This window comes from Entelurus aequoreus, linkage group LG06, assembly GCF_033978785.1.
Source record: "Entelurus aequoreus isolate RoL-2023_Sb linkage group LG06, RoL_Eaeq_v1.1, whole genome shotgun sequence".
Classification (NCBI taxonomy): Eukaryota; Metazoa; Chordata; class Actinopteri; order Syngnathiformes; family Syngnathidae; genus Entelurus; species Entelurus aequoreus.
In genome coordinates this window covers 1,601,479-1,613,299 of record NC_084736.1, presented here as the reverse complement: position 1 = coordinate 1,613,299, position 11,821 = coordinate 1,601,479, and the positions used below count along the sequence as shown (strand labels likewise).

General features: G+C 36.2%; 1 protein-coding gene across 1 annotated transcript in view; it reads right to left on the bottom strand.

The window, feature by feature from the left end:
* Positions 1-11,821, bottom strand: part of LOC133651713 (transmembrane protein 8B-like) — a 182,256-nt gene that overhangs the window by 36,483 nt on the left and 133,952 nt on the right. Inside the window, exons 10-11 of the mRNA XM_062049764.1 lie at positions 10,099-10,277; positions 4,003-4,149 (exon numbers count right to left, since the gene is read on the bottom strand). Coding sequence (XP_061905748.1) covers positions 4,003-4,149; positions 10,099-10,277 — 326 coding nt within the window. The remainder of the gene's footprint in view (positions 1-4,002; positions 4,150-10,098; positions 10,278-11,821) is intronic.

Genomic DNA, 11,821 nt, shown 5'->3' with positions numbered 1-11,821 from the left:
TCCACTTCATCCTGGAGCATCTGGACTCCCCAGGAACCTACGCTAGGATCCTGTTTGTGGACTTCAGCTCTGCCTTCAACACTATCCTCCCTGGACTGCTACGAGACAAGCTCTACCAGCTCAGCGTGCCCGACTCCCTCTGCTGTTGGACTAATGACTTCCTGACAGACCGAAGACAGCACGTACGGCTGGGGAAGATTGTCTCGGACAGTCGAACCACAAACACTGGTACTCCTCAGGGCTGTGTACTCTCCCCCTGGCTCTTCTCCCTGTATACAAACTGCTGCACCTCCAGTCACCAATCCGTAAAACTGCTCAAGTTTGCGGATGACACCACCTCATCGGGCTCATCTCGAATGGCGATGAGTCCGCCTACAGGAGAGAGGTGGACCGGCTGACGTCCTGGTGCAGCCTCAACAACCTGGAGCTGAACGCCCAGAAAACAGTGGAGATGATCATGGACTTCAGGAAAGTCACAGCCCCACCATCCCCCCTCACCCTGATTGACTCTCCCACCCCCGTCCCCATTGTGGACTCCTTCCGTTTCTTGGGCACCACCATCACCCAGGACCTCAAGTGGGAGCTGACCATCAGCTCCCTCATCAAGAAGGCCCAGCAGAGGATGTACTTCCTGCGGCAGCTGAGGAAACTTAAGGTGCCGACAGAGATGCTGGTGCAGTTTACTCAGCCATCATCGAGTCCATCCTGACCTCCTCCATCACAGTGTGGTTCCCCGGCGCCACAGTCCAGGATAAGAATAGACTGCGGCGCATCGTACGTGCTGCTGAGAAGGTGATTGGCTGCAAGCTCCCATCCCTCCAGGACTTGTTCTCCTCCAGGACCAGGAGGCGTGTGGGTCGGATCACAGCTGACTCTTCTCACCCTGGACACACACTATTCTCCCCTCTCCCTCAGGCAGGAGACTACGCTCCATCCAGACCCACACCTCCCGCCACCTGAACAGTTTTTTCCCCTCGGCCATCAGGCAAATGAACAATAACTCCTAACAGCAGCTCCTTGAATTCCTTGAATCCCTTCTAAGTGTATCTGATAGCTCAGTCACAGCTCTTTTTATACCAAAATATGTGTTATATGTGTTTTATGTCGCACGTTTGCACCAAGAAAAATTCCTAGTTTGTGAACCCGTTCTCAAACAATGGCAATAAAACGATTCTGATATATATATATATATATATATATATATATATATATATATATATATATATATATATATATATATATATATATATATATATATATATATATATATATATATATATATATATATATATATATATATATATATATATATATATATATATATATACATATACATATATATATATATATATATATATATATATATATATATATATATATATATATATATATATATATATATATATATATATATATATATATATATATATACACTACCGTTCAAAAGTTTGGGTCACATTGAAATGTCCTTATTTTTGAAGGAAAAGCACTGTACTTTTCAATGAAGATAACTTTAAACTCATCTTAACTTTAAAGAAATACACTCTATACATTGCTAATAAGGTAAATGACTATTCTAGCTGCAAATGTCTGGTTTTGGTGCAATATCTACATAGGTGTATAGAGGCCCATTTCCAGCAACTATCACTCCAGTGTTCTAATGGTACAATGTGTTTGCTCATTGGCTCAGAAGGCTAATTGATGATTAGAAAACCCTTGTGCAATCATGTTCACACATCTGAAAACAGTTTAGCTCATTACAGAAGCTACAAAGCTGACCTTCCTTTGAGCAGATTGAGTTTCTGGAGCATCACATTTGTGGGGTCAATTAAACGCTCAAAATGGCCAGAAAAAGAGAACTTTCATCTGAAACTCAACAGTCTATTCCTGTTCTTAGAAATGAAGGCTATTCCACAAAATTGTTTGGGTGACCCCAAACTTTTGAACGGTAGTGTATATATATAAACTGTTTTTAAAGAAATAATCAGGCACTCTGGGGTCATTCGTTTGGCAAGCAAACCAACACACACACACACACACACACACACACACACACACACACACACTGTTGCACTTGCCAGTCCCCACGTGTACGGTTTGATTAGTGACTGCGGATTGCAGCGCTCAGCAAAAATTAAAACTCTAGAGGACAGCAGATGTTGGTGCACTCGCCCTCCCGCTCCCGCTGGTCCTCCCCCTCTCTCTCTCTGTCTCATTTATTGGAGCAAACACACACACACACACACACACACACACACACACACATATCCTGGAGCTCAGCAGGACCACAGTGACCCATGGAGAAGGTGCACCTGTTAGTTGGTTTGCCATTACGTCAACAAGCAGAGACTCACAGAGGCCAGCATACTTCCAGTTACAAGGCTTATTATTATCAATATTATTGTAATGACATATTTTAGTCATAAATAACACATTAGTATTCTAGCATATTAACATTAGCATGCTAACTTTTTTTAAGCTAACTTTGCAACCAAACACCTCAGAATCATGTAACTTGGTCATTTTTACATGTTAATGTAGCATTCTAGCATGCTAACGTTTTGAGTAAATTTTGTAGCCAAACACCTCAGAGTCATATAATTTGGTAATTGACACAGGCTAACTGTTAGCATGCAAATGTTAGCCAATTCGACCGCCGAACATCTCAGAGTCATATAACTTGGTACTTTGCACATGCTCACTGTTAGCATACTAACGTTTGCTTTAGCATGTTAACTTTCTTGATTTAGCTCATTTCACATGCGTACGCTTTATAGTCATTTGACTCGGTACTTGACACATTCTAACAGTTGACACATGCTAACTGTTAGCATGCCAGCGTTAGCGTTCTAGTACACTAACATTAGCATGCTAACATTGGCATTCAAACTTTTTCTGCCCCCTTTGTCAGCCGAACACCTCAGTCATACAACTTGGTACTTGACACAGTCTAACTGTTAGCATGCCAATGTTAGCATTGTAGCATATTACCGTTAGCCAATTTTACAGCCGAACATCTCAGAGTCATATTACTTGGTACTTTGCACATGCTCACTGTTAGCATACTTACGTTTGCTTAAGCATGTTAACTTTCTTGATTTAGCTAATTTCACATGCGTACGCTTTATAGTCACATGACTCGATACTTGACACATTCTTACTGTTGACACGTGCTAACTGCTAGCATGCCAACGTTAGCAATCTAGCACACTAACATTAGCATGCAAACTTTTTCAGCCCCTTTTTTCAGCCAAACATCTCAGAGTCATATAACTTGGTACTTGGCACATGCTAACTGCTTACATTTGCATATAAACATGCTAACATAAGCTGTTTCTTTAGCTAAATTTACACGTGTACACTTCATAGATATATGACTTGACACATTCTAACTGTTAGCATGCTAATGATAGCATTTTAACATTGTTAGTATTTTTAAATTTGCCAACTTTTTTTAGCTAATTTTACCCCAGTACACTTCATAGACGTATGACTTGACACATTCTAACAGTTAGCATGCTGACGTTAGCATTTTAACATGCGAACATAAGTTTGACAACTTGTTTTAGCTAATTTTACACGAGTACACATCATAGACATATGACTTGACACAAGCTAACTGTCAGCATGCTAACGTTAGCATTTTAACATTTTACATTTTTTAGCATTTTTAAGTTTCACAACTTTTTTTAGCTATTTTTACATGCGTACACTTCATCGACGTATGACTTGACACATTTTAACTGTTAGCATGCTAACATTAGCATTTTAACATGCGAAAAAAAATTTGACAAGTTTTTTTTAGCTAATTTTACATGCGTATACTTCATAGTCATATGACTTGACACATTCTAAGTGTTAGCATGCTAACGTTAGCATTTTAACAAGCGAACATACGTTTGACAACTTGTTTTTAGCTAATTTTACACACGTACACTTTATAGTCATATGACTTGACACATTCTACCTGTGGATTTCCCACTAGAATGAGTAAAAAGCTACCTGTTTGATGATGGACTTGAGCCTGGCCATGGCGATGACGGTGACCCACACGGACATGAGCGAGCCCAGGAAGTCGCAAAACTGCAGGACGTCGTACTCCATGATGCAAAAGACCACGATGCCCGGCTGGTCGCACGCGTGGTAGAACTGGTAGGAGACAAGAAAAGGTAGTGTGGTGAAGACCATGCAATAGCACAGTGAACATACCGTTTGACAGGGGTTTCAAACTCATTGAGGGCCACATTGTGTTTGACCTCAGAGGGCCGTTTCTAACAGGTCTATTTTTCTGGGCTATTAGCCTCTGCTTTTTTTCTTACGCTTTGAACCCTGCAGCTAATGAAACGGTGCGAGCTAACATCTTGGTGATGATAAAGGGTTTAAATGATAAAAAAAATATTTCTCTTAAGAGTGTATAAATCCACTCCATCCCATTTTCATATTTTTGTTCATGATCGTTTATATATTTGCCTCTAAAACTTTCCAAAATACACCCAAATCTGCACTGTTTCAGGTAAACAAACAGTAGCCTAATGGGACTCTGGAACTGGCCTGGGCAAAATACGGCCAGCGGTCCACATGCTGCCCATTAAGATTTTCAATCCGTCCCGCCGGACGTCCTACATAATAATTATTTTAGACTTTAACATCAAAACAGTCGCCGCTATAGAACTATAGAAAGTATTTCAATGGTTGAAATCTGCGCTTTTGGGTGTTACAGGAGTTATTATGGTAATATATGTCACAGCAACTCAGACAAGAAACAAAGCAGAGTGGGCGGGGTTTGTTTTCAGAGCAGCCAGCCCAAAACGTGTGTGTCAGAAACAGATGCAGAAGCAGATTTTTACTACAAAGTTCTGCATAAAAGTGATAATATATATATATATATATATATATATATATATGTGAGTATATATACGTATATATACGTGTATATATGTGTATATATATATATATATATATATATATATATATATATATATATATATATATATATATATATATATATATATATATATATATATATATATATATATATATATATATATATATATATATATATATATACACATATATACACTACCGTTCAAAAGATTGGGGTCACCCAAAAAATTTTGTGGAATAGCCTTCATTTCTAAGAACAAGAATAGACTGTCAAGTTTCAGATGAAAGTTCTCTTTTTCTGGCCATTTTGAGCGTTCAATTGACCCCACAAATGTGATGCTCCAGAAACTCAATCTGCTCAAAGGAAGGTCAGTTTTGTAGCTTCTGTAACGAGCTAAACAGTTGTCAGATGTGTGAACATGATTGCACAAGGGTTTTCTAATCATCAATTAGCCTTCTGAGCCAATGAGCAAACACATTGTACCATTAGAACACTGGAGTGATAGTTGCTGGAAATGGGCCTCTATACACCTATGTAGATATTGCACCAAAAACCAGACATTTGCAGCTAGAATAGTCATTTACCACATTAGCAATGTATAGAGTGTATTTCTTTAAAGTTAAGACTAGTTTAAAGTTATCTTCATTGAAAAGTACAGTGCTTTTCCTTCAAAAATAAGGACATTTCAATGTGACCCCAAACTTTTGAACGGTAGTGTATATATGTATATATATATATATATACAGGTGTCGGTGTCGGAGAAGAACAGGCCGTAAATAAGCCGCACCCTTGTATAAGCCGCAGGGACCAGAACGAGGGGAAAAAGTAGCGGCTTATAGTCCGGAAATTACGGTATATATATATATATATATATATATATATATATATATATATATATATATATATATATATATATATATATATATATATATATATATATATATATATATATATATATATATATATATATATATATATATATATATATATATATGTATGTATATATATATATATGTATATGGTAAAAACTTTATTGTATTGTAGCCAAAAAGCTCAATTTTATTTCATCCGACCACAGAAATTTCCTCCAGAAGGTCTTATCTTTGTCCATGGGATATCAGATGAAACAAAAATGTAGCTGTTTGGCCACAATACCCAGCAATATGTTTGGAGAAGAAAAGGTGAGGCCTTTAATCCCAGGAACACCATCCCTACCGTCAAGCGTGGTGGTGGTAGTCATATGCTCTGGGCCTGTTTTGCTGCCAATGGAACTGGTGCTTTACAGAGAGTAAATGGGACAATGAAAAAGGAGGATTACCTCCAAATTCTACAGGACAACCTAAAATCATCAGCCCGCAGGTTGGGTCTTGGGCGTAGTTGGGTGTTCCAACAGGACAATGACCACAAACACACATCGAAAGTGGTAAAGGAATGGCTAAATCAGGCTAGAATTAAGGTTTTAGAATGGCCTTTCCCAAAGTCCTGACTAAAATGTGTGAACAATGCTGAAAAAACAAGTCCATGTCAGAAAACCAACACATTTAGCTGAACTGAGGGGCGGCGTGGCGAAGTTGGTAGAGTGGCCGTGCCAGAAATCGGAGGGTTGCTGGTTACTGGGGTTCAATCCCCACCTTCTACCATCCTAGTCACGTCCGTTGTGTCCTTGGGCAAGACACTTCACCCTTGCTCCTGATGGCTGCTGGTTAGCGCATGGCATGGCAGCTCCCGCCATCAGTGTGTGAATGTGTGTGTGAATGGGTAAATGTGGAAATACTGTCAAAGCGCTTTGAGTACCTTGAAGGTAGAAAAGCGCTATACAAGTATAACCCATTTATCATTTATTTATAACTGCACCAATTTTGTCAAGAGGAGTGGTCAAAAATTCAACCAGAAGCTTGCCAGAAGCTTGTGGATGGCTATCAAAAGTGCCTTATTGCAGTGAAACTTGCCAAGGGACATGTAAGCAAATATTAACATTGCTGTATGTATACTTTTGACCCAGCAGATTTGGTCACATTTTCAGTAGACCCATAATAAATTCATAAAAGAACCAAACTTCATGAATGTTTTTTGTGACCAACAAGTATGTGCTCCAATCACTATATCACAAAAAAATAAGCGTTGCAGAAATTATTGGAAACTCAAGACATGCTCCCCTCACCTCCCAGGGGGTGATCAAGGGTAATGGGTCAAATATATAAAATAATTTCGCCACACCTAGTGTGTGTGGGACAATCATTGGTATTTTAACAGCCATGACATTATGTTCTTTACAAGTGTATGTAAACTTTTGATCGCGACTGTGTGTGTATATATATATATATATATATATATATATATATATATATATATATATATATATATATATATATATATATATATATATATATATATATATATATATATATATATACATATATATTAAAATATATATATATATATATATATATTTATACATATATATTAAAATATATATTTGTGTGTATATATATATATATATATATATATATATATATATATATATATATATATATATATATATATATATATACATATATATTTAGAAATATAAATACATATATATATATATATATATATATATATATATATATATATATATATATATATATTTTAATATATATGTATATATATATATATATATATATATATATATATATATATATATATATATATATATATATATATATATATATTTATACATATATATTAAAATATATATATATATATATATATATATATATATTTATACATATATATTAAAATATATATATATACATATATATTTAGAAATATAAATACATATATATATATATATATATATATATATATATATATATATATATATATATATATATATATATATATATATATATATATATATATATATATATATATATATATATATATATATATATATATATATATAGATATATATATATACTATAAAATATATACATATATATATATATATACATACATATACATACAGTATATATTAAGTTAAAGTTAAAGTACCAATGACTGTCACACACACACTAGGTGTGGTGAAATTTGTCCTCTGCATTTGACCCATCCCCTTGATCACCCCCTGGGAGGCGAGGGGAGCAGTGGGCAGCAGCGTAGCCGCGCCCGGGAATCATTTTTGGTGATTTAACCCCCAATTCTAACCCTTGATGCAGAGTGCCAAGTAGGGAGGTAATGGGTCCCATTTTTATAGTCTTTGGTATGACCCGCCGGGGTTGGGGACCTCTGGAATAGGAAGAAGCACAGGTTATATCTATAGTTCGTTCACATCATAACTTGTACATTTTTACATTAAATTCACTTCCTGTTTGAAAGAAGCATACATCACAATTTCCAGTTTGTTCGAAAAGTAGTAGGAAGAAGTACAGTTTATTTAATCCTACCCCTTTTCTTTTACATAACAGTTGCTAAAACTTTTGTTCACTTCCTGTTCTCAATTTATTCTTCTTCTTCTCCATAAGTAATCACTATAAAAATAAATAAATAAATAAATAATACTCGGTGAAGTAAGTTACTTTTCATATGGTGAGATGAGTAAGATTATTTTGAAAATGAATGAATGGATGGATGAATAAATTCAGAATATTTATCATGGTTCTTCTTCTTTGTACTTTGTAAACACTTTAAGTTTGAAGAGTTTCTTGAAGTGGATCATATTAGTACATTGTTTTATTGCTTTGCTTAATCTATTCCATCATTTAATTCCACATGCAGATATACTGAAGGTCTTAAGTGTTGTACGTGCGTACAAATGTTTTAAATTACATTTTTCTCTAAGATTATATTTCTCCTCTTTTTTTGAGAAGAATTGTTGTATATTTTTGGGTAGCAGGTTTTAGTTTGCTTTGTGTATAATTTTAGCTGTTTGCAAATTCACTATGTTGTGTAATTTCAGTATCTTTGATTCAATAAATAAAGGGTTTGTATGTTCTCTATATCCAACATTATGTATTATTCTAACTGATCTTTTTTGTAACACCATTAATGAATGACGTGTACTTTTGTAGTTATTTCCCCATATTTCTACACAATAACTCAGATATGGTAACATAGCGAGCAGTAGAGAATATGAAGTGATTTTTGGTCTAGAACATGTTTTGCTTTATTCATTATTGACGTGTTTCTTGCTACTTTATGTTGTATATTATTTACATGAGTTTTCCAATATATTATAAATCATTATACCTAGAAATTTGGTTTCATTTACTCTTTCAATTTCTATTCCGTCTATTTGTATTTGTGTTTGACTTTCTCTTCTACTGTTACCAAATAGCATTATTTTAGTTTTACTGAGATTCAAAGATAGTCTGTTTTTGTCAAACCATCTTTTTAATTTATTAATTTCTTCTGTTATTATTTGTATTATCTTCTGTGTGTTCTCTCCTGAACAAAACACAGTTGTATCATCCGCAAATAATACTAACTTTAAATATTTTGTAACTTTACAAATGTCATTTAAATAGAGATTGAATAATTTAGGTCCTAGTATTGATCCCTGAGGTACACCACAGGATATATTTAGCGTTGTAGACGTGTGTTCGCCTAGCTTCACGTATTGCTTCCTGTTTGTTAAATAACTTCTTATCCAGTTTAAGACTAGCCCTCTGATGCCATATCGTTCTAGTTTTTTGATTAAAATATTGTGATTAATTGTGTCAAAATGCTTTAGTTAGATCCATAAACACTGCTGCCGCACATTTTTTACTATCTATTGCATTGGTAATTTCTTCTGTAATTTCAGTTAAAGCCATCGATGTTGAACCATTAGCTCTGTATCCATATTGGTTCTCTTCGAGTATTCTATTTTTGTTTGTGAAACTCTCTAAACTGTTATTGAACAGTTAAGGAGCGAATGTGTGGGGGGGAAATAATTATGAGTACAATCTTAAGCCGTGGAAACACTGGGATACAGCTGTGGTAGTAATGATATTTTTATGGTTATCATCACACTTTTCTTCTTCTGTGGTATCACTACAAAAAAGTCTGACTTTTAAGGCACATTGAGAACATTTTGGAGGTTCCTCTACATATGCAAAAACCCTGTTGCTTTTTAGGAATATATTGTTTCCAATTCAAAGTGTGAAGGTCTTCGATATTTAGGGAACTATTGATTGGCGTATCAAAACAAACAAGCGAAGGTCCCTGTGAACTTCCAAGTGCTCACTTACGGTGGAGAAGAACATGGTGAAGATGTAGACGGAGGCCTCCAGCAGGTAGTGGCTGCGCACGGCGATGACCACAGGCGGCACGAACATGAGGTTGCTGAGACACAGCAGGAGGGTGGAGAGCAGCTGGAAGCTGTAGGAGTAGGCCTCAGAGTTGTCTGTGCATCCCCAGCCTTCCCAGCCTGCCATGCACAGCAAACACACTCAGGAGAAAGGCTTTTGCTCTCTCTTTATACTCTATTATATAACACAACATACTCAATAGGGGTTTTCCAGTGAATCACATGTTTTATTTGTAACGATTCTTAATTGATTTAAAAATTACATTTAAATTTATAAAATCCTCTGTCTTGTCCAGCCACTCTATTAAATGTTTGCGTAGAATTTTATCAAACAAAACCAGTTTTCTTTTAAATAATAAATAAATTAATCACTGTGGTTTATCTACCTTACGGAGGAATGTAATTCATCGTAGAACTAGCACCCAATGTTATAAAAAAATTATTGATTTTAAATCGAGAATCGTTTTGAATTGAAAATGGATTCTATATCGAATTGTTAACCCCAAGAATAAAATCAAATGGTGCCCAAAGATTTTCATCATATCAGTGCCTCTCAAATATTTTCTGTTGCACCCCGGCCCCCTACTCTGAATAGTATATTTTGTCTATAGAATTGTTATAAGTACGCCTCTGCATAACACTGTATCAAAATTAAAGCAAAAAAAATATATACAGTATATACACATATATATACATATATATATATATATATATATATATATATACACTACCGTTCAAAAGTTTGGGGTCACATTGAAATGTCCTTATTTTTTAAGGAAAAGCACTGTACTTTTCAATGAAGATAACTTTAAACTAGTCTTAACTTTAAAGAAATACACTCTATACATTGCTAATGTGGTAAATGACTATTCTAGCTGCAAATGTCTGGTTTTTGGTGCAATATCTACATAGGTGTATAGAGGCCCATTTCCAGCAACTATCACTCCAGTGTTCTAATGGTACAATGTGTTTTCTCATTGGCTCAGAAGGTTAATTGATGATTAGAAAACCGTTGTGCAATCATGTTCATACATCTGAAAACAGTTTGGCTCGTTACAGAAGCTACAAAACTGACCTTCCTTTGAGCAGATTGAGTTTCTGGAGCATCACATTTGTGGGGTCAATTAAACGCTCAAAATGGCCAGAAAAGAGAACTTTCATCTGAACTCGACAGTCTATTCTTGTTCTTAGAAATGAAGGCTATTCCACAAAATTGTTTGGGTGACCCCAAACTTTTTGACGGCAGTGTATATATATATATACTGTATATCCATCCATCCATCCATCTTCTTCCGCTTATCCGAGGTCGGGTCGCGGGGGCAGCAGCCTAAGCAGGGAAGCCCAGACTTCCCTCTCCCCAGCCACTTGGCCAGCTCCTCCCGGGGGATCCCGAGGCGTTCCCAGGCCAGCCGGGAGTGATACTCCTCCCAACGTGTCCTGGGTCTTCCCCGTGGCCTCCTACCGGTCGGACGTGCCCGAAACACCTCCCTCGGGAGGCGTTCGGGTGGCATCCTGACCAGATGCCTGAGAGCCCACCACAGATTCCCCAGGCACTGCTCATAGGGCGTGGCATTGCTGCTGCCCACTGCTATCCCTCATCTCCCAAGGGGTGAACAAGAGAATGGGTCAAATGCAGAGGACGAATTTCACCACACCTAGTGTGT